Here is a 25,375-nt window from a genome sequence, read left to right on the forward strand (position 1 = left end):
AAAGCCTTCTAAGATCATTGAGTCCAACCGTCAACCTAAGACCACCATGGCCACTAAATCATGTCCTGATGTGCCATGGCCACACATTTCTTGAACACCTCCAGGGATGGTGACTCTACCACTTCCCTGAGCAAATTACTGGCCCTTCCTCCTTCTCATTCTGGTAGATAAATCACAGTAAGCTGGGTTTGAATTCCTATTTTTGGTTACACTGCATCATGCACTTGATGCCAAACCCCATCTTGTGAAACACATTGTTCTGGAGAAAACAGTTTGGTGGGTTTTTTTGTCCTATTAGATGTTAGCCAAAAGGTTTTATTGTGTTCCTCCAGAGCTCAGGATAATATGATTGTGGCTAAGGACATTGCCAAGATCAGAGGACGGTTGGTCATCTTCTGAAGCATGGGATGCTGAGGAGAGAGGATGTAAAGCAGAAGCAAAGAGACCCAGGGGAAGCAGGGGAACGCTTATGAAGCAGCAAGGAAAGGAGCCTGAAGCTATAGAGTCAGGGTCCTTGCACTTTATATGCTTGTGTACTTCTGGGATGGTTTTGAACAGTGAAAGCAATGCAGTTAGCTTTGGGATTTAATAGGGCTGTTTTGTGTGTGTGATAATAAAGACTTTGAAAGTAGGAAAAAAATTATTTATCTCCTACAAGTATGACTTGTCAAATTCTACCATAAACAGGGGCACAAATACACTGGGAGTTTATGTGACAGACTGGATAGTGGAAAATAAATGCTCTTGTCTGATTTATCTGAGTTCAGTTTTGGGGCCCTCACCACAAGAAGGACATTGAGGGGCTGGAACGTGTCCAGAGAAGGGCAGCAAAGCTGGTGAGGGGTCTGGAGAACAGGTCTGGTGAGGAGCAGCTGAAGGAACTGGGGTTGTTTAGTCTAGAGAAAAGAAGGCTAAGGGGAGACCTTCTGGCTCACTACAGCTTCCTGAAAGGAGGTTGGAGCCCGGTGGAAGTTGGTCTCTTCTCCTAGGGAAAAAGAGATAGGATGAGAGGAAATGGCCTCAAGTTGCACCAGAGGAGGTTTAGGTTGGATAAAGAAGAAACTTCTTCACTGAAAGGGTTCCCAAACCCTGGAACAGGCTGCCAAGGGAGGTGATTGAATCCCCATCCCTGGAGGTGTTTCAAAGAGGCAGAGATGCGGTGCTGAGGGACATGGTTTAGCACCAGCCTTGGTAGAGTTAGAGAATGGCTGAACTCGATGATCTTAAAGGTCTTTTCCAACAAAACAATTCTATGATTCTGTGATTTTGATAACTCCCTTTTTTAATCTAAAAGCTGTTTGGGTTGATGGCACAGCTTAAACATGGGATCAGGCAAACTACTGCTGGCACATGTGACTATTTCAATACGCCGCGCTTCAAAATCTAAACAGCGTAGAAGTTATTGACTGCTGCTATTGATCCTGGAGCAGTTACCAGGCACTTAGCATTTTCAGGTGCCAGATCAAATTATTGATATAAATTACCAATATAAATTATAAATAAATAGATACTCTGCTGAAGCAGTTGGGGGGGAGGGGATTGTCTTTCAGAGCAGGACAGGATGGGAGAGTAGAAAGCAGAAGAATTAAAAAAGGCTTCCTGACTGTGGGTAAACAGTAACCACATTTTTTTTTTTTTTGCCTGTTGGAGGCCTGGTTTTTAATCACCCCACAAGCAGTTTTCATTTCTGTAGTAAAATTGCTTGTGGTTCTATTTAATTTGTTTCTGCAGGAGCCAGCTTTGGTGAAGATCTCCCAGGAGCTGCCGGGCCTTTTAGCACAGCACGTACAGCCAGTCAATGAGAAACGATTCCCTACATGGGAAAAATTCCTCCAAACATTTCTTAGTCAAGGTAAATAAGACTGCAAAGTTGCTGTTAAATGTTATAAGGAGTAATTATGCCATATTGTGTGCCATATTCTTGTTCATCTCGGACCCATTTATATATTTCTCTCCTTTTATTTCACCATTACACTTCAAACGTTCATTTGCAAATGAATTATAGGCAACTAGTCTATCATTCATGTGTCCTCTGCAAGCTTTTAACCTAGTTTAATCCTGGGTTACCTTCCTCCCATGATTCTGGATCAATCAGCACCAACTCCTTCATCCCTAGTCACTGTACTGGAAGCTGTCACATTTGGCAATGGGCTTTGGGGAAGGCTAGCATGCATTGGAGGGCTGGAGCATCTCTCCTTCGAGGAAAGGCTGAAAGGGTTGGTGTTGCTTAGCCTTGTGAAGAGAAGGCTCTGGAGAGACCTTAGAGCTACATTTCAGTATCTGAAGGGGGCCTGTGGGAAGGCTGAGGAGGGACTGTTTAGAAGGGCTATTAGGGATAGGATGAGGGGCAGTTGTTTGAAACTGGAGCAGGGTAGATTTAGGTTAGAAATCAGGAGGAGGTTCTACACAGTGAGGGTGGTGCAATACTGCCCAGGGATAAGGTTGAGGCTCCATCCCTGGAGACAGTCAAGGTCAAACTTAATGGAGCCCTGTGCAGCCTGATCTAGTTGGAGATGTTCCTGCTGACTGCAGGGGGGTTGGACAAGATGACCTTCAAGAGTCCCTTCCAACCCGACGTATTCTGTGTGATTGTGTGTGTGAGTTTGCCTGTGGGTAAATGTGAGAATATTGCACCTTTAGTAGGTGTTGGTGAGCTAACATCTGCCAGACTTGTTTTTCCCACCCATAGGACCAGTGGGGGAGCTGTATGTGAGCTGTGGATGCTACATAAGTACATTGCATGAGGTCAGTTGTGCTCATAACCTTCACAGCTTGGAGAGGAGCCGAGCTTTCTTCCCAGCTTTTGCCTTCCAGGCAGGTTGCCCCTGAGGACCAGTAATGCAATGCCACATTGTCCCTTACGGCATGTTGGCACAGACTCATTAGACCGTTGCCACGCTCTTTCTTGCCCTCCAACCAAAGGAAGATGAACAAGTTCCAATCTGAGAGCTGGATAGTTCTGTTTGCATGGTGCTGTCCTCAGCAGGGCTTCCTGCATTAATTCTTGTCATGGCACCTTTGGATCAAAGCTGGCCAGTACCCAGCTGGCCGAGAGCTCAGATGTGAGCCCATGCTTGCCCAGAAGAGGCAGAGCAGAGAAAACCTTTGTCTAATCACTGCAAACCAGCGTATCTGTGAGGGGGCTTTGCACAAGGGTTAACAACCTGTGTTTCTGTACCAAATTTTGGACAGAAAAGAGTTTGTGGTTGGGTAGTAAATGTGCACAGTGGTTCTGCCCTGCCATCATTTTTGTGGCATACAACAGATATTTATGTTCCAGACATTCCTGTATCTCTGGAAGAGGCAAAGGTGACTCAAAGCTTTATGGGTTTTAAAAATAATGCCAGTTAACATAAAACCAGGTTTAAGGACATATTAGTTTATCCTAACTAAATGACTTAGGGCATTATATGCACTGCAGAGGCATATCCAGGATGCCTGGCAGGTTTTTTTATGTTAGAAGTTGTCATCTTCAGCTCTTCCCTTCTACATACAGAGTTCCTCATGTGGATGAACTCCAAAAGGCAGGTTGCTTATCTAATGGGTATCTCCAAGATAAGTTCACAGCAGGAGATAGCACTCCCTCAAGGTCCCAACATTGCATTTTACTGATGTTCTGGGCCTGGTGTTCAGCTGGGCTATAGGAGAGCCTGGGATTAGAATCACAGAATTGTTTTGGTTGGAAGAGACCTTTAAGATCATCGAGTCCATTGATTAACCCAATACTGCCAGGTCACCACTGAACAGTGTCCTTCAGCACCACATCTCCACCAGCTTTTAAACACCCCAAGGAATGGGGACACCACCATGGTCCTGGCAACCTGGGCCAGGCCTTAACAACCCTCAAGGAGAGGAAATTTTTCATAACATCCAATGTAAACCTCACCTGGTGCAGCTTGAGGCCATTTCCTCTTGTCCTTTTGCTTCTTACATGGGAGAAGAGACTGACCCCCACCTGGCTCCATCCTCCTTTCAGGGAGTTTTAGCAAGGCAGAAGATCTCCCCTCAGCCTGCTTTTCTCCAGAACAACCCCAGCTCCCTTAGCTGCCCCTCACAAGATTTGTGCTTAGACCCTTCACCAGCTTCCTTGCCCATCACTGGAATTCATTCATACTACTCAAGAGCATTATTTCTCCTGTCAGATATGTAATATATCCAGTTTGGAACTGCTTGCAAGGCATCTGCTTGCAAGGCATCTGCAGCTCAAAAGCCACTGTTTGATCTCTGCAGTGCTCTAACAGATGAAATAACTTCTTTCTTTTCTAAGAGATTCATGGGTTCTAGCTCTGCTGCTCACATTATGTTTATTTACTTGCTGTGTCTCCTTAGCAGTCCTCCCTGCGATGTCTGAGCACAACAGGAGCTGGAGGGTCTCATTCTGTGCACTCTGAAGAGCATCATGTGTGTATTTGATCACCAGTTTAACAGCTAATTCATTCTTACCAGGTGGTGTGATAGAAGCCTTCCCACCCTCCAAGAACATCACAAACCTGACAGTGGATATGCTGATAGAGCCAACAGGCGAGATAAAGATGGTGTCATCTGGAGATCAGCTACATGCTGAAGGGCCTTTGAGATCATCTGGCACTACCATTCCACAGTGTTCTGTTGATCCAACAGTTCTTAATTCACTCTGCTTCAAAATTGGAGAAACCTGTAAATCCAAAGGAGTGCTTGGCTACTTCTCCGTTGATTTTGTGACTTTCATCCATCCACGAAGGACAGAGCAGCAGGTGAGTGGGGCAGATTCATGGATTTGTAGAATGGTTTGAGTTGGAAGGGACCTTAAAGATCATCCAGTTCCAACACCCCTGCCATGAGCAGAGACACCTCCCTCTACACCAGGCTGCTCAAGGCCTCATCCAAGCCAGTTTTGAACACCTTCATGGAGGGGGTATCCACAACCTCCCTGGGCAGCCTGTTCCATTGCCTCACTACCCTTACTGTAATGAATTTCTTCCTAAAAGCCAGTCTCAATCTCCCCTCTTCCAGCTCAAAGACACTGCCCCTCATCCTATCACTACAAGCCCCTGTAAAAAGTCCCTTCCTGGCTTTCTTGTAGGCCCCTCTCAGGTAACTCACTTCACACTGTCCTCCTGAGATCAAGAACTGTCTGCTCTTGATTCCAGCTTATCTTGGGGGAAAGCTTTGCCCTTTTGAACAGTTTATTTCTGAGCTGTGCAGGGAGGTAAAGCACATTGTTATTGTAACAATAACATCAAATTTAGACCTGGTCTGCCCAGTGGACCTGAGGAACCTTTGTTGGTAACAACCCAGCAAAGCCTGTAGGGCTGCTTTCAAAACTGAGTCAGAAGAAAATAATATTCTAATTCCTTCTAATGACTTTTTCCCCCCCTCCTCTAAAATAAGTGCATTCTGCATTAAGCTGGTAATTAGAGCTGATGGTCTTATGGCTGAGATGTTTAGATGAAATTATTTTCAGGATGCTCTGAATCTCTTGTATTTTGCTCTGTGAAAATAATTGCAGGGATTATTGGACTCTTTTGAGTGTCTGTAAGAATGTAGATCTGAGGTTTGAGGGGAGATCTAAGGAAGAGGGGATACTGACAGTGTCTTACAGCTAATAGGGTGGTGGTGATGAACAATTTGCTTTACATTGTAATGGCTAATTTAAGGAGAGAGAGAGGTAATGGAAAGCAGTCCAGTTATATCTCCAGCCCTGGAGTTTCTGGCCCTTAGCTGTACCTGGGGGTACTGGTTGATGGTAGGCTGAACATGAGCCTGCAGTGTGCCCAGGCAGCCAAGAGGGCCAATGGCATCCTGGCCTGCATCAGGAACAGTGTGGCCAGCAGGAGCAGGGAGGTCATTCTGCCCCTGTACTCAGCACTGGTTAGGCCACACCTCGAGTACTGTGTCCAGTTCTGGGCCCCTCACTTTAGGAAGGATGTTGACTTGCTGGAAGGTGTCCAGAGAAGGGCATCAAAGTTGGTGAGGGGCTTGGAACACAAGCCCTATGAGGAGAGACTGAGGGAGCTGGGGTTACTTAGCCTGGAGAGGAAGAGACTCAGGGGAGACCTTCTTGCTGTCCACAACTACCTGAAGGGAAGTTGTAGACAGGTGGATGTTGGTCTCTTCTCCCAGGCAGCCAGTACCAGAACAAGAGGACACAGTCTCAGGCTGTGCCAGGGCAGGATTAGGTTGGATGTTAGGAAGAAGTTCTACACAGAGAGAGTGATTGCCCATTGGAATGGGCTGCCTGGGGAGGTGGTGGAGTCACCATCATTGGAGGTGTTCAGGAGGAGACTTGATGGGGTGCTTGGTGCCATGGGTTAGTTGTTTAGGTGGGTTGGATTGGTTGATAGGTTGGACACGATGATCTTGAAGGTCTCTTCCAACCTGGTTGTTGTTTATTATTATTATTATCATCTGCCTGTGGTATCTCCTCATGCAAACCACTTGTGCGCTCCATGTGGCTTTCAGAATATCTAAGAGGAGAATTCCCTCCAAGAAAGAGAGATGCAATCTCACCCCCATGCAAAAATGGGATGGGGCTCTGAGCAACCTGCTGTAGTTGCACATGTCCCTGCTCAGTAGTGGGATTGGACTAGCTGACCTTTAAAGGTCCCTTCCCACCCAAAGCCATTCTCTCACTCTATTCTGTGAGTCTATAACTGAGCAGAACGGAAGGGACTAAATAAATGTTTTCTCATGGAATCCTCCCCAAGAGAGTCTTTCATGTAGAGATGAGTGATGGGCTCTGTAAAAGGTAACACCAGAACCACTCAAGTGGCCCTCATCCTCCCTGCCAGAGTTTACAAACCAACAGCAAAATTTCAGAGTCAGCTGTCTCCGAACTGTTGACAATGGAAAAAGCAGGATAATAAATTAAGACAGCAGAGGAGGGTGGACTCCAGAGTCTGCTGCTGCCACCTATGATGGGTGGCAGAGATGCAGAGGAGGGGTGGCCTGAGCCTTCAGTGCTCTGGTAGTGGCTGTGGGTTTGAAGACTAAAGAGCTGGAGGTCATTTAGTCTTCAGAAGAGGAGGCCCTCTACAACTCCCTGAAAGGAGGTTGGAGTGAAGTGGAGATTGGTTTCTTTTCACATGTAATAAGTGACAGGACAAAAGGGAATGGCCTCAAGTTGTGCCAAGCAAGGTTCAGGTTGGGTATTAGGAAGATTTTCTTCACAGAAAAGCACTGGAACAGGCTGCCCAGGGAGGTGGTGGAGGCACAAGCCATGAAGAGGTTAAAAGACAGGTGAATGTGGTGCTGAAGGACCCAGGAGGTTCTATCTGATGATGAGAAGAAACTTCTTTGCTGTGAGGGTGCCAGAGCCTGGAGCAGGCTGCCCAGGGAGGTTGTGGAGGCTCCTTCTCTGGAGAGCTTCCAAACCCACCTGGCCACTGTGATGCTGGGCAGCCTGCTGTGGGTGCCCCTGCTTTAGCAGGGAGGTTAGACTGGATGATCTCCAGGGGTCCCATGCTGGGATTCTGTGACTTTCAGTGGATGCTGTGGCTGTAAGCACTCAAATCCATGTGGGTGTTTGTTTCTCTTTGGTGTCTGGAAATCACAGCTTGTATGGTGTGACAGAAAGGCTCTGAGCACAGGGCTTGTATTTCAACCCAAAGAGCCAGCATATGGTGTCTTCTGGCAAAAGCTGGCTCTTTGGCAGTCCTGTGATAATTATATTCCATTTTAAGCTCAGAGAAGGCTTGCAGTCAGACTTTTGGTTCCTGATACCACTGTAGGGTGGCTGTAGTGACCCAGAGAATTGGTACCATGTCAGCTTTGAAATACAGATCCCCCTTCCCCTGGGCTCCCAAGGTGTATTTACAGAGCCATTGTGATTAGATCTGTGGATAAGCCATACTGGACAACTTCCACGTGAAGTTGCTTTAAAAAGATTAAGGGATGACATGGTCACCCACTGTAGGCAGTGGGAGTTCTGCCAATTGCTTCACCCAAGCCAGCAGTTCACCCAAAGTTGGTGACATTTCCTGGCATGAGCAAGGCCACACTAAATCACTCAGGGTGCCTTCTGGCCTCTCAGTGCTGTCTGTTGCCTCTTGGTTTTCTTCCCTCATTTCCAATTGATTTTGCCTTCATATTTCCTCTGTCAGCATGTAGCACAACTTTAACATTATTTAAGGCCAGGTTTTTACATCTAGCTAGATGTGGAGGCAATTAATGATGCCATCTGTCTTGGGAGAGAGAGATTACACAAAAGATTGTACTCCTGAAAGCACCATATTTTTTAGCAAACAAGTAACCCTGGTAGATTCTCAGGACATTTCTCACTCATACCAGTTGTGCTGACTTCAGTGCAGTAGCTGAAAGGCTCAGATGCCTCTCCTGCAAGTCCAGGATATTTGGGTGTTCCTTCAAAGTTCTCTTTGACAGACAGTATCAACTGATAGATGATATTTTCAGTGAACCTCAGAATTAAAAGTATCATTGGAGGTGTTCAGGAGGAGACTTGATGGGGTACTTGGTGCCATGGGTTAGCTGCTTGGGTGGGTTGGATTGGTTGATGGGTTGGACACGATGATCTTGAAGGTCTCTTCCAACCTGGTTTGGTTTATTCTAATAAAGGCTTATTCTAATTGAACATCTGTTACCAAGGCAGCCTGAGTATTTCCATCCTTACAGCCCCCTGCAACATTCACAATGTTACATAAATACAAACCCTTTAAGAAATATGAAGGGGCAAATAAGTGCAAATTTATTTCTGCCTTTGCAGCCCCACTCTCACAGGTTCTTCCCCTGGGCACCCCTGGGAAGGGGACTCCAGAGCAGAGGAAGCCAATGCCAGGCCTTCAAGTTCCCAGATCTTCATCTGAAAGCCTGTAGAAATCCATCTGTCATAGAATCATGGAATGGTTTGGATTGGAAGACCTTCTTTAAGGACACATCTAGTCCAACCCTGCTCCAAATAGCAGGGACATCTGCAACTACAGTAGGTTGCTCAGAGTCCCAGACAACCTGACCTGGAATGGGTCCAGGGATGAGGCATCTCTCTGGGCAAGCTGGGCCAGTGTCTCAGCACCCTCAGTGTCAGACATTTCTCCTTTCTCTCCAGTCTGAATCTCCCTCTTTTAGTTTAAAACATCAGCCTTTGTCATGTCACAATAAGCCCAGCTCAGAAGTCTGTTCCCAGCTTTCTCCTCAGCCCCTCTTAAGTCCTGAAAGGCCACCAGAATGTCTTCCTGGAGCCTTCTCTTCTCCAGACTGAGCAACCCCAACTCTCTCATCCTGGCCTCACAGCAGAGGGCTTCCAGCCCTCCCATCCTTGCTGTGTCTGCCTCTGGCCCGGCTCCAACAGGTCCATGTCTCTGCTGTGCTGAGGACTCCAGAGCTGACCCCAGCACTGTGGGTGGGGTCTCAGCAGAGGGGAGCAAAGAGGCAGAATCTCCTCCCTCCACCTGCTGGGCACCAACATATGCTGTCATAAGCATAAAGTGAATTCTGCCATGGACAATGAGCCATTGTTTATACTTGTTCATATCACTGCTGTTTGTGTGTATTTTCCTTCATCATGCTGTTGTCACATTGCTCTGTTCCTTTGGAGCACAAGTAGCAAAGAGACTCAGCCTGATGGATGGAGGAGCAATGTGTGTCTGTCAAACACCCAGGTCAGCAGGAAGCCAGAGTGAAAGCAGAAATCACGGAATGGTTTGAGTTGGAAGGAACCTTAAAGATCATCTACTCCTATTTGGGTCACTAGAGAGCTTTGTGACTGTCACAGAGCAGCATCTTTATTCTCTGGCAGTTCTTGTGGTCTACACTGACCGAAAGGTGACAAGAAGGATGCGGTCTTCATGCTGTAACCTTTCAGATATGAGGTGCACTGTCTCATATTTCCTCTTGGGCTTTCCATGTGTTTCTGCTTGGTACCCTGGTCTCTCCCAGCTCCCTTTCCCTTGTCCTCACAGGACGTGTGCAGTCCTAGCTGGCCTCTTTGCAACTATTTCTGTTTCCAGGAGGTAGTTCAGAGACACCCAAGGGTTGTATCATCCTCCATCTGCCTGCAGCTCTTGTTTAAATTATGATTAAACTGGAGCACGGTGTGGGGCTGAGCACGGTGAAGGTACCCATGGGATTAGGCATCGGCTCTGAGCATCCCAGCAGGGCCAGAGAAAGCTAGGACCTGACACAATTCTCTGTTTGCCTCAGGAATCTATTTCCATCTCCGTTCTAAGCATCTGTGGTCTGTTCCCGAGGGAAAGGGAGATGGAGACATGCTGTTTTCAGTGTCTTAGGGGGAAAAGTGGAGGAGAAGAATTTGGTGCATAACTTGGGCAGAACCGCTTCTGATTCCCGCTCTAGGGAAGGCTGATCTTGAAGAGCAAGGTCTTGGCCCCTTCCAAGTGCAGTCTTGCACAGTATTGACTGAATGCAGCTCAGATCCCAACCTGTCAAGGAGCTCTACCTAAGTAAGTCCATTTAATTGAATGGGACTGCTTCAATGCATAAACTTACTTACATCCATAGGTCTCTGGGCAGATAATTTGGAGAAGCGGGGTCATAAGTTACCTTTTTCGTCTGTCTGATAGCTTCCACAGCCCCACACCATTTGTGGCAGCAGTCAGAGAAGAATGGATTAAATTGTTCATTTTGGGCACAGGAGAAAAGGAGAATTATAGAGCTGGAAGTTTAGGTAGGTATTCTTCCTTCATTACAGTCCAGTAGCTTAAAAAGCCCCTGAGGAGGATGGCCTCAGCCATGCGGGCAGGTCTGGGTGAGGAGGAGCAGAGTACAGGTGTCTCTGAAACCCAGCGATCAGCTCTGGTGTTACAATTCCATTAATGCTTTCAGGGATGCTTTTGGTGACATCCATTCTGCTCTCCTGTAGAATTCTGCTCTTTGGAGAAAAGGAGGCTGAGGGGAATCCTTTAGGCTCCCCACAGCTCCCTTAAAGGAGGTTGGAGCCAGGTGGGAGTTGGTCTCTTCTCCCAAGACACAAGCGATAGGATGAGAGGAAATGGCCTCAAGTTGCACCGGTTCAGGCCAATATTAGGAGAAACTTCTTCACTGAAAGGGTTCTCAGTCCAGAGAGGTGATTGAATCCCCATCCCTGGAGGTGTTTCAAAGAGGCAGAGATGTGGTGCTGAGGGACATGGTTTAGCACCAGCCTTGGTAGAGTTAGAGACTGGTTGGACTGGTTGGATGATCTTTTCCAACCAAAGCAATCCTGTGATTCTTCAGCATTCCCAGCCAACCCAGACAGAATGTAGCATTTTCTCTGTGTTATTTCCAAACAAGAGCCTCAATGCTGCCATTAACCATCTTCCAATCTTACATTCAGCAGCTCAGAGGATAGGGCCAGGTCTAGGGCCCTCAGCTAAGTTTTGAGGCCAGCAGCAGTCCATCCCAGCAGCCGCCACGAGATGGCAGCTCAATAAGATCCTGTGGGCGATCGCTGCCGAAATTATCAATTCCACTGCGAATTTTTAAAGTCATAAAGGAAGGTCTTTTTCCAGTGCCCGAGCTGCACTAATATTTTACTAATTGACATTTTTACTGTCTCCTTCGACCACTTCTTTAAAAAAGAGCAGGTGTGCTCTCTCAACAGTAACATCCACGTCAATACTGGATGCAGATGAAACAGGGGAGTGAAAAGCTGTAATTTAGTAACTCCTTAAGAATTTATGTTTCTGTCCTTTCTCAAGTTTATGTTTTCAGGCTGAAGCGTTTTTATGGCAGTTGTAAAGAATTCCACTACACTTGTGACTACTCACTGGAGAGGTCTTTACCATCAAGCTCTTAAGCTGCACACGCTGAAGGAGAGCATCTCTGGCAGCACTTGGCAGCCTGTGTGAAAGGGAGCAGTTCACAGCTTCATCGTATTCCTCTTGCAGGATGTATTTGTAGCTGGGATTTTTTTTTACCAGTGGTGGGATTCTGGAGAGTCCTAATCTGTGTTTTGCTCAACTTAATCTAAAATCATTCTGAAGACTATCTCAAATCTTCACTACTGCCACTGGTTTATTATTTTGTTCTTAAACCATAACTCATCATAAACCCCTAGGTCTGATTGTCTTTCAACTTTCATTTATTATTTGAAAGGCTAATGTCAGTTCTGGGCTTCACAAGTGAGCTCTGTTCCAGTTTAGTTTCTGACCATTAGTCCTGAAAGTCCCCAAACCTCAGGTGAAAGCTCCTTCCACCATGCTGCTGTGCCACACAATCCTGTCAGGATGCAACACTCAGATTGTAAAAACCTACAGCTGCAAGTGTCCCCTTGCTGTAAACCCTCACTAACTGAGGATGGACTCCAGTACTCAATGTTTGTTCATCTCTCTGGTTGTTTTATCCTTTAAGTTTACTTAAACTTGACCTCTGCACAGGCCTTCTTCTAACAGCTCCTGATTTTCTGGAGGAAATGATAATTCATCTGGTTATTAACTGCCTGACCTCCACAAATGTTGCTCTATAGACTATGGAAATAGATTCATAAAATAATAATAATAATAATAACAACCCCCAAAACACCACAGCTCAGATTTTTCAAGGGGTTTGACACCCATTTGATATTACCTCAAGTGATAACCTGTTGCAATCCACTAGATGTTACTAAAGAGCTGGAACTCAATGAACCTGGAATATTGCATCCAGTTTGGGGCTCCCCAGTTCAAGAGGGACAGGGATCTACTTGAGAGAGTCCAACAGAGGGCTATGGGGATGATGAAGGGACTGGAGCACTGCCTTATGAAGAAAGGCTGAGAGCCCTGGGGGTTTTAGTCTGGAGAAGACTGAGAGGGGATTTAATAAATGTTTATAAATGTCTGAGGTCTGGGTGTCAAGAAGGAGGGACAGGCTTTGTTCAGCTGCACCCTGTGACAGGACAAGGGGCAGTGGATATAAACTGCAGCACAGGAGGCTCCACCTCAACATGAGAAGGAACTTCTTCATTGTTCACTGCACTGGTTAGGCCACACCTCGAGTACTGTGTCCAGTTCTGGGCCCCTCAGTTTAGGAAGGATGTTGACTTGCTGGAACAAGTCCAGAGAAGAGCAACAAAGTTGGTGAGGGGTTTGGAACACAGCCCTATGAGGAGAGGCTGAGGGAGCTGGGGCTGCTTAGCCTGGAGAAGAGGAGACTCAGGGGTGACCTTATCACTCTCTACAACTACCTGAAGGGAGGTTGTAGACAGGCTGATGATGGTCTCTTCTCCCAGGCAGCCAGTACCAGAACAAGAGGACACAGTCTCAGGCTGCGCCAGGGGAGGTTCAGGTTGGATGTTAGGAAGAAGTTCTATACAGAAAGAGTGATTGCGCTATGGAATGGGTTGCCCGGGGAGGTGGTGGAGTCGCCGTCATTGAAGGTGTTCAGAAGGAGACTTGATGGGGTGCTTGGTGCCATGGGTTAGCTGTTTGGGTGGGTTGGATTGGTTGATGGGTTGGACACGATGATCTTGAAGGTCTCTTCCAACCTGGTTTGGTTTATTCTAATAGTAATGGTCACAGAGCACTGGAACAGGCTTCCCAGAGAGGTTGTGGAGTCTCCTTCTCTGGAGACTTTCAAGACCCATCTGGATGCATTCCTGTGTTCCTGCTCTGGCAGGGGGGGGTTGAACTTAATGCTATCCAGAGGTCCCTTCCAACCTGCAACATCCTGTGAGCCTGTGTGATCCCATGAACTTTATAGCCTGCTTAGAGAAGAGCCCAAGCTATGAAGCAGGTCTGATGTTTGTTCTGCCTGTGCTTTGGAGCTCTGTGGAGCTGTTAGAACGTTTGGGAGATTGTGTGCCACAAAGGTGGAGTTGGGTTGATGTTTCTAAGAAATGTTTTTGTTTGGTTTGGGTGATGTTTTCTTGATAGACTGCAAGAACAACAGAGTGATAAAGTCAGTTCACAGATGTCCACTGCCTGCTTCCACTGTAAGCAGCTGCATTGCTGTTGTCCTCAGAGGTCTCCATCCGCCAGCCTCAGGCCTGCTGAACTTCCATCCTTGCTCAAAACTACTAAACCTGCTGTTTGTTATTGGTCACTGTAATTTTGCAGAGAGCACTTGTGACCTTGAGGACCCAGAATGGGCCTTAGAAATCATTGAATCAGAGAATTCAGTCAGCTAGTTACTAATGACCTGGCCTGTACTTGAACTAATGAAGTGGGAGGACATTATCCATGAAGATAAAGTCAGTCCCATTCCCAGACCCTGTGTCTTTCCTGTTTCTGTGGCAGATTTAAAGGGCATTTCTGGATTTCCATGGCCAAAGGGAATCCCCTGCTAGGATAAAACTGGAATCTTCTGCCAGCTAATCCTTCTTCCTATCTCCCCACATTAGGGATGTTCTGGGACACATCCAGGACAGAAAGGGACACGGCCACAGTGTAGAGTTCTCTGATAATCCTGAGCCAGGAAAAGAATCCTTGGGGGTGATCCCAGCTGGCACATTGTAATGACCATTTGGCTGCTTTAACTTGCAGTAGGGGTGGTTCAGCCTCAGGCCCAGAATGAAAGGAGGTGGACAGGTGGCTTCCAGCCATATTTCCCTTCCTCCTTATGCTTCTGGAGATCAACATCCTATATTTGCAAAAAATACAATGATTTTACCTATGGAGAACATAACTGTGACTGAAGCTTAAGTAGGTGTAGACAGTAGGAGCTCTCCTTCATGCAAGAGTAACAGGCAGGGGGGAGAATGGACACCTTCCCTCATTGTATGGTGGGGCTGTTAGTCAATTCTGGCAATAGGACAAGAAGAAATTACCTCAAGTTGCAGCAGGGGAGGGTTAGGTTGTATATTAGGAAACATTTCTTCCCCAAAAGGGTTGTCACATCTGAAACAGGCTGTCCAGGGCAGTGGTGGAGTCCCCATCCCTGGGGTGCTGAGGGACATGCTTTAGTGAAGACCTAGCAGTGCTGGGTTAATGGTTGGACTTGATGATCTTCAAGATCTCTTCCAGTCAAAATGATTCTATGATCTGAGCCTGTAATCTTGTAGACAGTCATATGAGCTTGTCAGTCTGAGATGAAGAAACCATGTTAGGAGCAACTAGGTGATGAACAGACTAGCAGAAACTCCTTAAACTAGTATTTAGTCTTATGATTTCCAACACAAAACTTGCCCTGCTAAAAGCTTTTTCTCCTCTTCTTTGAGTTCTGTCCCCTTCCATGGGCAGAAATGAGGCTGGAGCCATCCCCTGGCCCAGAATACAGCCCTTGTTCTTACCCATGTGTGCTGCAGGTGCAGGTATATCTTTGCTTGCATGCTTACATTTTTTTCATCTCAGTCATTTTATAGAATCATAGAATTGTTTTGGTCAGAAGAGACCTCTAAGGCCATCAAATTCAACCATTGACCCAATACCACCATCATGGAATGGTTTATATTGGAAGGGACCTTCAAGATAATCTAGTCCAACCCCACTCCTACAGTGAGCAAGGACATCTTTAACTAGAACAGGTCACTCAGAGACCAATCCCACCAGACCTTGAACCTTTCCAGGGCTGGGGGCATCTTAGGTGTTCAAGAGAGGATTAGATGTGAGGAAAAACTGAGGGAGCTGGGGTTGCTCAGCCTGGAGAAGAGGAGATTCGGGTGACCTTATCACTCTCTACAACTCCCTGAAGGGAAGTTGTAGACAGGCAGATGATGGTCTCTTCTCCCAGGCAGCCAGCAGCAGAAAAAGAGGACAGAGTCTCAGGCTGCGCCAGGGAAGGTTCAGGTTGGATGTTAGGAAGAAGTTCTATACAGAAAGAGTGATTGCCCATTGGAATGGGCTGCCTGGGGAGGTGGTGGAGTCACCATCACTGGAGGTGTTCAGGAGGAGACTTGATGGGGTGCTTGGTGCCATGGGTTAGCTGTTTGGGTGGGTTGGATTGGTTGATGGGTTGGATGCAATGATCTTGAAGGTCTCTTCCAACCTGGTTTGGTTTATTCTAAATAAAGGTTTAATGGTTTATTCTAAACTTGTAGTAGTCATGAGGTCTTGGGTGAAAGGTTGAATTTGATGATCTTTGAGGTCTTTTCCAACCTTGTTGATTCTATGATTCTATCATAGCTGATTATGGTCCACCTTCAGTCAAATTTGCTTCCTGCTCCTCTGTGCATCAACAAAGCTTCTGAATAGTTCTGGTGTAGACAGTAAGGTTGAAGCAATGCAGCTGTGTGAAGCAGTGTTAGGGTGTGGAGGAAGAGCAGTGAGGTAGTGATAGGACTAGGGGGAATGGAATGAAGCTGGAGGTGGGGAGATTCAGGCTGGATGTGAGGAGCAGGTTCTTCACCATGAGAGTGGTGAAGCACTGGAATGGGTTGTCCAGGGAGGTGGTTGGGGCGCCATCCCTGGAGGTGTTTAAGAGCAGGCTGGATGAGGCTCTGGCCAGCCTGATCTAGTGTGGGGTGTCCCTGCCCATGGCAGGGGGGTTGGAACTAGATGATCCTTGCGGTCCTTTCCAACCTTGACTGATACTATGATACTATGAGTTCACATTGCCTGAGCTAAAGAGCAGTCCTTGGATATCCCCAGCTTTCCGTAGTCCCCACTCCCCCCGCATAGCCCTGCCGTCTCCTTTCAGGGGGCAAAGCCGTAACTGAGGACCTAAAAATCCGTCTCCAACAAGGTCCAAGACACATTGACTGTTCCACAGTGCTTGGAGATGTTTCTGGAAATTGGTTTACCACTTCTGCAGTTGCTAATTACTGTTTAGCTCATTGGGAAGGGCAGCACATGCTGGAAAAGTACAAATCGATAGGAAAGTTCCTTCCCTGTCTTGCAGGAGTGATGGTAAAGTATAAATTATTGAAGGAAATTAAGTATTCTAATTGGGGAATGTTCCCCTATTACTAAGGAAAGGCAGCCATTAGCACCTGATTTGCATTTTATCCCATGCAGCAGGAAATGTTTAAGTTGACAAATAGGATATTTAATACAGCAACAGATCCTTGGCAGTTAGATATTAACAACTGTTACTGCTGTGATTTATTCACCATTATAAAAAGGGCATTACTGTGTGCATATGATTCAGAAATTAACTCCAGTTTACCAAGAGGCCTTGACTGCCTGACCCCTTAATATGCTTCTAATGATGCCATTTACCATTCAAAGGCTTATTCAAGTCATTCACTGCTAGATTTGTTTTACAGGGGTCCACTCTAGGACAGATATTTGCGTGCCTTAACATTTCTCATCGGTGTAGCAGGCACAAGCGTTTTTTAAGTGGGGAAAGCACAGGTTGTTGGGGTGGAGGAGCCTGGCAGAAGAAATCCGTGACTGCTTGAGAGCAGTTTCAAGGAGAAGGACTTGGGGGTGCCAGTTGATGAAAAACTCAGCACTGGCTGGCAACAGGCACTTGCAGCCCAGAGGGCAACCATGGGCTGGGCTGCATCAAAAGAAGTGTGGCCAGCAGGGCAGGGAGGGGATTCTGGCCCTGTGCTCTGCTCTGGTGAGACCCCACCTGGAGTACTGTCCGGTTCTGGACATGGAACTGTTGGAGCCGGACCCAGAGGAGGAAACTGACAGTGATCACGGACATGGAACACCTCTCCTATGGGGACAGGCTGAGAGAGTTTGGGCTGTTCAGCCTGGAGAATGTGACAGGGAGACCTTAGAGCTGCCTTCCAGTACCTGAAGGAGGGCTACAGGAGAGCATAGGGAGGGACTTTTTACAAGGGCTTGTAGTGATAGGAAGAGGGGGTTTGGACTGGAAGAGAGGAGACTGAAGAAATTCTTTACAGTGAGGGTGGGGAGACACATGAACAGATTGCTCAGGAAGGTCATGGATACCCCTTCCTGGAGATGTTCAAGACCAGGTTGGATGAGGCCTTCAGCAGCCTGAATTTAGTGGAAGGTGTCCCTGCCCATGGCTGGGTGGGTTGCAACTAGGTGATCTTTAACGTCTCTCCCAACCCAAACCATTCTATGATATTTCCTTCTGCTACATCCATGGCCTCACAAATCCTAGCTGGCTTTTATATGATTTAATGCTTTGAAATCTTCCTGAGATTTATGTGGGGCTTGCATCATTGCCTGCAAGTATGCCCTTCATGTGGGTGAGGTGGGATGTGTTCCACGGGCAGCCCTACGACTTTATGGTCTGATTCTTATGTAGTTAAAGGAGTGTAAATCTGAATTAGCACCACAAAACAGTGTGGGTGGAAGCAGAGCCACGCTGCAAGTCTTTAGCCTTTGCCTTCTGGAGCTTCCCTTTTTCTCTCTCCAAATACCCAGTTGGAGCTCTAAGCTGACTTTGTGTAACCTTAATTATTCCACAGCTGAAAAGTCCGTGTGTGATATTTACCATCTGGAGAATTACCTATTTACTGTCATGCAGGCTTTAGAGCTGTTGAGCTCACCTCTCTGCTTTTTCTAACTGTTGCTATAACCTTGCTAGTACAGGGCACCTCTTTTGTCCTCAGCCTCTTGGTTTTCTCTCAAAAGTTGGGTTTGAAGCTCCCATCTGGAAGTGGTTGATGCATCAGCAAAAGGGAACCTGAAGTGTGCAACCCAACATGCATGAAAATAAACCATTTCTATGATTGCTGAGTTTCACCCTTCTTATTCTCTCCTTTTTCTGTAGAATTTTAATGTTCCTGTGTGCATTCTGCTTAGGTATGGGCAACAGACCTTGACCTTTGCTACAGTGACCAGCTGGCCTTGACTCAGCTCATGTTGTACGTGACAGATGGAAACCTGGATTGTCGCTCCAGCCGCTTTGAAGTGTCTCTTGGTGCAAAGAAAATGAAAAGCCAACGTATTCAGCAGGAGGAGACAAAAACTGTAAGTGGTGATTTGGTTACAAAGAAAATGATTAATGTAAACTCCCCAAAAATCTCTTAGATCACAGCTCCAGAGGAGCTGAATCTGCTCCTTTTGCATTTTAACCTCAAAGAATGCCAGGTTGGAAGGGACCCCAAGGATCATCTGCTAATGGGATACCATCAGGTTAGAAATCAGAGGTTCTGGATGCTTATGGGTACCTGGTGATTCATCCTTTGTACTCAGTCTCATTGATTTGTGGTAGCAAGTAACTTCTAAATATTTCAGGTAGCTTTCAATTTGTAAAAAAAGGTGGCAAGTTATATGTTGGAAGGAAAAGAAGGAGATTAAAGCACTGCCCTGACTAGAGGAGTAACTCAAAAGCAATCCAGAAGGAATCTGAGCCTTCAGTTCATGAGCTGTGCTGTGGAATCAGAAGTCAGAGCACTCAGCTTCTCCCTTGTGCACAAATGTGACTGTTTTAGGCCATGGTTTCTGTGTGTGTGGGGTGGGGGGAGACCTTCTCTCACCACCACAACAAAACTGAGCATTAAGCAATCAGGGCTACAGCTGCCAAAGGACCTGGACATGTAGTTCCCTCCCAGCTTTCATTTGAGTTAAACCTGAGTATTGGTTCTCAGAAAATTCATCTCACTGCTGGGTAGTAATTATACAGTATTAATTATGGACACAGTCATCTGAGTAGGAAGAAACACTCAGAGCACCCTAACCAAGGTGAGTTCCCTAAGCAGGGATATGCAGTCATACTCCTTCCTGCTTGCTTTCTCTGGACCAGAGTTACAAAGCTCAAGGAGGAGAACTTCCTCTTTGCACCACCAAGCAAGAGCCCTGAAGTCCCCTCACTCAATTTTTCTGTTGCCAGACAAGGTTCATCCTAACTCAGTGTGACATGCTGTGGCCTCGCGTGTGCTCAGCTCTCTGTGGGTGTTCAGGCTTAGGTACTGAAATGGTGAGTGCTGTGGCGCTTGCTTCTTGTGGATCCCACCTTCAATCTCCCTGGAAACTCTTGAGATTGTGTCTGTAAATAGGGGTGGGGTTTTGAATAAGGTGATATTTGAGTTTTGCTTTGAAATCCTTACAAACACAGTCACAGAAGGATGGCTAAGCATGGTTAACAGGTTACTTGTTTATTACTTGATTTGTTATGCTTAGAGCCCTCTATAGTGCAGGATTTCCCATGGCTCTGAAACCTGAGACTGTCCCTCTGGGGCTTGTCAGAAAGACAGGGCCAGACTTTTATCAGGGCCTGTTGTGACAGGACAGGGGGTGATGGTTTAACTGAAAGAGGGAGATTTAGACTAGAGAGAAGACATTTCTTACACTGAAGTTGGTGACACCCTGGTCCAGGTTACCCAGAGAGGTGGGAGATGCCCTGTCCCTGGACTCACTGCAGGTCAGGTTGTTTGGGGCTCTCAGCAACCTGCTGTGGACTGGAGAAGAGGAGGCTCAGGGGTGACCTCATTGCCCTCTACAACTACCTGAAAGGTGGTTGTAGCTGGGAGGGGATTGGTCTCTTCTCCCAGGCAACCAGCACTAGAACAAGGGGACACAGTCTCAAGCTGCGCCAGGGGAAGTTTAGGCTCGAGGTGAGGATAAAGTTCTTCACTGAGAGAGTCATTAGCCATTGGAATGTGCTGCCCAGGGAGGTGGTGGAGTCCCCATCCCTGGAGGTATTCAAGAGGAGATTGGACGTGGCACTTGGTGCCATGGTCTAGTCATGAGGTCTGTGGTGACAGGTTGGACTCGATGATCCTCGAGGTCTCTTCCAACCTTGGTAATACTGTGATACTCTAGTTGCCAATCTCCCTGCTGGCTGCAGGGGGCTTGGACTAGATGACCTTTAAAGGTCCCTTCCAACCCAAACTATTCTGTGATTCTCAGAGGGGAAGAAAGGCCTTTAGAGCCTTAGAAGAAGAACTGTAGGTATGTGTCTATAACACACATCAGGATATAAACCAGATGCTGTTTTACCCATTTTGACACAAGATTCACAACCCCTTGCTTGTCCTGCATGGAGGGGGAATGCAGCACCACTCCAAAAGTCGTGGCACTGTAATTTAGAGGTTAATGAGCTCTTGATCTATTGCTCTTGTCAAGCAACCACTTTTAGTCGAAGAGAATTAGAGATGATTAGTCCCAGTAGTCTGAATTTTAGAAATGAAAAGTAATCAAACAGCAACTTCTTGTTTAATTAAGATGGTGTCAGAACGAACATCAACTGTCACCACATCCTCCCTTTTGCTTCTCCCTGTATTTCTGAGGGCTGTATCTCCTCCTGAAGAGTTAACTCCCGAGAAGGCGCCGTGGCAGGAAACCGCCTTTCGGAGGAGGAAACAAACAAACCCAGAGACGAATGCTTCCCCAGCACATGATCTGTAATGAATGATTAAGTAAAAACACTTTGTGTGAAATTATGATGTTAATAATGGTCCTGTCCCTTTGAATTGATGATATACTCTCCGTCCTGGTGGGCTTGAGTTTGATAGAAGGGGGAGCTTGGCGCGAGGACTTTATTTTTAGAAGGGCTTCTTTGAAAGAACAAATTTCCTAGATACTGCTGCTCCTGTAATTATGTACAAAACCAATCACTCATTATAGTTAGGATACATTATCTTCTAGACAGATGAGGCTAAATAAGCAACACATTAATAATTCATCCTGCAGTTCATTATGCATGTGTGTGCATGCTTTGTAGCTGAAATAAGCACCTCATCAACCTGATGCCAACCCTTAAACAATAGTTCTGTGTTATTGCAGCCACATTCAAGTTTACGCTTGTTAAACTGCTGCTTGGATTATTTTATCAAGCATTCATTTATTTGTGGTCCCCTACTGCAGAGAGCAGATTTTGGAAGCTCCTTTTTTAAGTTAATGACTTGAGCAATGGGTGTTATTAATTCTCTGAATATTATAAACATGATTAATTTTCAGGCAGAGATGTATCGCAGAAGGATTTCAGCTATGTCAACTTACATGAGTCAATGTCAAAACAAACATCACTTGAGGAGAGAGGCTGTGAATTACACGCTCCGACTCGCAGCATCCCCACCCTGACTCAACCATAGGAGGAGGGCCTTGATTTAGGAGAACTGCTCTCTTCACTTCTGCTCAAGGCAGCATTTGCTTGGTTTAGTTGGTTGGGTGGTGTTGGATGATAGGTTGGACGTGATGATCTTGAAGGTTTCTTCCAACCTGGTCTATTCTCCTCTCCTCTCCGAACCTCTCCTTTCCTCTCCAAACCTCTCCTTTCCTCACCTCTCCTCTCCGAACCGAACCGAACCTCTCCTCTCCGAACCTCTCTTTTGTCCTGACAGTTCCTACTCCCAGCATCCCTGCCCTCAATGAATCGTCAGAGGACAGCCTTGGTTTAGGAGGACATCTCTGTTCCCTTCTGCTCAAGTCAACATCTCTGTTCCTTTGTATGAAGAGTTTTCATAGAATCAGTCAGGGTTGGAAGGGACCACAAGGATCATCTAGTTCCAGCCCCCCTGCCATGGGCAGGGACACCCCACACTAGATCAGCCTGGCCAGAGCCTCATCCAGCCTGCTCTTAAACACCTTCAGGGATGGGGCCTCAACCACCTCCCTGGACAACCCATTCCAGGGTTTCACCACTCTCATGGTGAAGAATTTCCTCCTCACATGCAGCCTGAATCTCCCCACCTCCAGCTTCATTCCATTCCCCCTAGTCCTATCACTACCTGAGATCCTGAGCAGTCCCTCCCCAGCCTTCTTGTAGCCCCCTTCAGATACTGGAAGGCCACAATTAGGTCAGCTCGGAGCCTTCTCTTCTGCAGACTGAACAGCCCCAACTCCTTCAGTCTGTCCTCATAGGAGAGGTGCTCCAGCCCTCTGATCATCCTCCTGGCCCTTCTCTGGACACCTTCCAGCATGTCCATATCCTTCTTGTAACAGGGGCTCCAGAACTGGACACAGTACTCCAGGTGGGGTCTCACCAGAGCTGAGCAGAGGGGGAGGATCACCTCCCTCGACCTGCTGGCCACACTTCTCCTGATGCAGCCCGGGGTCTGATTGGCTTTCCTGGCTGCAAGTGCACACTGAGAGCTCACGTTGAGTTTCTTGTCCACCAGCACCCCCAAGTCTCTCTCCTCAGGGCTGCTTTCCAGCCAGTCACTGCCCAGCCTGCATTTGTGCCTGGGGTTGCCTCAACTCAATGCAGAACTGATTTTTATCCTTAGCATGAACTCCACTGCTATCACTTGTGTAGCTCCTTGGAGTCACTGTGCCTTGTCTCCTCAAATACTTGTGATCTGGTCTGAGCTAGACCAGAACAGATTCTAGTCTGTGATGTCACTCCTCAGCTCAGTCTCTGCTCAGTGCAGGCATGTTCTGAAGTTCAGAGCAGGTTCTTGCAGACAGTAGCTGTTTCTAGTAGTGAGAACACTGATGGATAGAGTCCCTGTCAAGGGTTGGGGTGCAGACCAAGGGCACTGCCACAGCTTGTGCCCCTTGTTGGGGTGCAGGAACCAGAGGTGGCACCTACAGAGAGAAGTGGATACTTTAGGTGACCCTCAACTGACCAGCAAGGGATTCCATCCTCTGGATGTTGCAGGATAAAGCTGAGAGCCTCTTCTTCAATGCCATTGACCCAAGAGGATTCTGTCCCTTCTGCCTTCAGTCCCAATCTGTGTTCCTGAATCCAGTTCCAGAATCCAGATCCTGAATGCAGTTCCCATCTGCTGCTGAGTCCAGTGTGGGCCTTCTCCCACAGCATCAGTGGTGACACAGGCATCACTGCCATCAGGGGCTGGGTTCCATATTGGTTTATTGTCTCTGTTTCATTTTGTTGTCACTGTTTTCATTAAAGCTGTTTCAGTTTTCTTTCCCAACCCATCAGTCTCTCTCCTTTATTCCCTTTCCCTTCCCTTCAGGAAGGCAAAGGGCTTCATAGAGAGCATTTGTCACTCATCCAGTGGCTGGCCCAGCCCTAACCCTTGACAACCTGCTGGGAAAATCATGCACACTCATGCTCAGGCTTGGAGGAACCCAACTTCAAAACCTACTGATGCTTTGCTTTGGAATTGCTACTATGGAGAGGAGCCATCTCTAGAAGAGAATATGTAACCAGAGGGCAGGGTGGGTTCAGAGGGTCCAGGACTCAGTTACCAGTGAGGCTGTGGCAATACCAAAATGTGACTCTCTAAATTTAAACTACAGACCTCATAGATCTGATAGACCTCATCTATCATACAAGGTTTTACTACAGTTTGAGGTGAGGATTTAATTTTGCTGCATGGAAACATCTCTGTTCAACAGACCTTGTGATGAGCAGGGATTCCTCCAAGTGGAGCCTGACAATGACACAAGGTCACTGAGAAAAAGCCATTTTAAATAGTAAATCATAGAATCAGAGAATGGATTGGGTTGGAAGAGACCTTAAAGATCATCTAGTTCCAACCCCCTGCCATGGGCAGAGACACCTCTCACTAGACCAGGTTGCTCAAGGCCTCATCCAACCTGGCTTTGAACACCTCCAGGGAGGGGACATCCACAACCTCCCTGGGCAACCTGTTCCAGTGTCTCCCCACCCTCAGTGTAAATAATTTCTTCCTGAGACCCAGTCTAAATTGTTAGTTTCTGATATAACCTGATGTGAAAATCGAGACTTCTGTGTTGTGTTCTCCAGCCTTCTCCACTCAGCAACTGGTGTGCAGTAGCAAGCACTCAGCTGAGGCACTCCAGCCTTTCTGGGACCTACTACAACGTTCTCCTCCAGATGTGTAAGGCTCGTGGTGTTGGATTTGACCTCCAGGTATGAAAGGGGAAGAGTGGAAAACAGGATGTTCACTCTGCCTGGCTGCTGTATGTAAACTCTGATACAGTGAAACCACCTAGCACCACATAAAGTTTTAGCGCTCTCTTTAGCATAAGAATGTTTGCATTGCTCTGCAGTTCTTTGTTGCTCTGCAGTTGTCTTGTGGAGGAAAGCTTGGTATAAATCAGAATTGATTTCATTCTACTTTGTTTTTGTGATGCCAAGTAATGAACTCTGAATTGAATAAGGGAGTTGCTGTGTAAATTAGTCTGATATTTTAACACAGCCTTCTTTACCTGGGGTGAAGAGCTGCAGTGCTGAGATACCTGATTTGGATGAAGCAGTGAAGGATGAGGAGTATTTCACCATGTTTATGTACACCACAGGGAGTAGGACATGGGAGTCTTCAGTCTGGAGGATAGAAGGTTCTGGGGACACCTTATAGTGGCCTTCCAGTACCTGAATGGAGCCTGCAACAAAGCCCAGAAAAGACCTTTTACAAGGACTTGTAATGATACAGGGATGGGGGAATGGACTAAAGCTTGAGGAGGGCAGGTTTAGTTTAGAGATTAGGAATAAACTCTTTACAGTGAGGGTGGTGAGACACTGGAACAGGTTGCCCAGGGAGGTTGTGGATGTCCCTTCCTTGGAGGTGTTCAAGGCCAAGCTGAATGAGACCTTGAGCAACCTGGGCTAGCGGGAGGTGTCTCTGCCCATGTTGGGGGTGTTGGAACTAGATGATCTTTAAGGTCCCTTCCCACCTAACCCACTCTGTGAATGAGCGAGACAGGGTCTCTCTCAGAGACTACCAAGAGAGTGCTGTCCCAGTGGGGTTGTTCATACAGCACAAAGGATGGTGGCTGTCACCAGGGGTTTGGATCCTTGCCAGCATCAAGTTTTCCTGAGAGTTCCTGGC

General features: G+C 46.9%; 1 protein-coding gene across 1 annotated transcript in view; it reads left to right on the plus strand.

The window, feature by feature from the left end:
- Nucleotides 1–25,375, plus strand: part of IQCH (IQ motif containing H) — an 83,144-nt gene that overhangs the window by 49,036 nt on the left and 8,733 nt on the right. Inside the window, exons 15-18 of the mRNA XM_068143543.1 lie at nt 1,732–1,852; nt 4,447–4,733; nt 18,516–18,683; nt 24,331–24,456. Of these exons, the coding sequence (XP_067999644.1) occupies nt 1,732–1,852; nt 4,447–4,733; nt 18,516–18,683; nt 24,331–24,456 (702 nt within the window). The remainder of the gene's footprint in view (nt 1–1,731; nt 1,853–4,446; nt 4,734–18,515; nt 18,684–24,330; nt 24,457–25,375) is intronic.

The sequence above is a fragment of the Melanerpes formicivorus genome, unplaced genomic scaffold (assembly GCF_026170545.1).
Source record: "Melanerpes formicivorus ecotype bairdi unplaced genomic scaffold, bMelFor1.0.p_v2 SCAF_10, whole genome shotgun sequence".
Classification (NCBI taxonomy): Eukaryota; Metazoa; Chordata; class Aves; order Piciformes; family Picidae; genus Melanerpes; species Melanerpes formicivorus.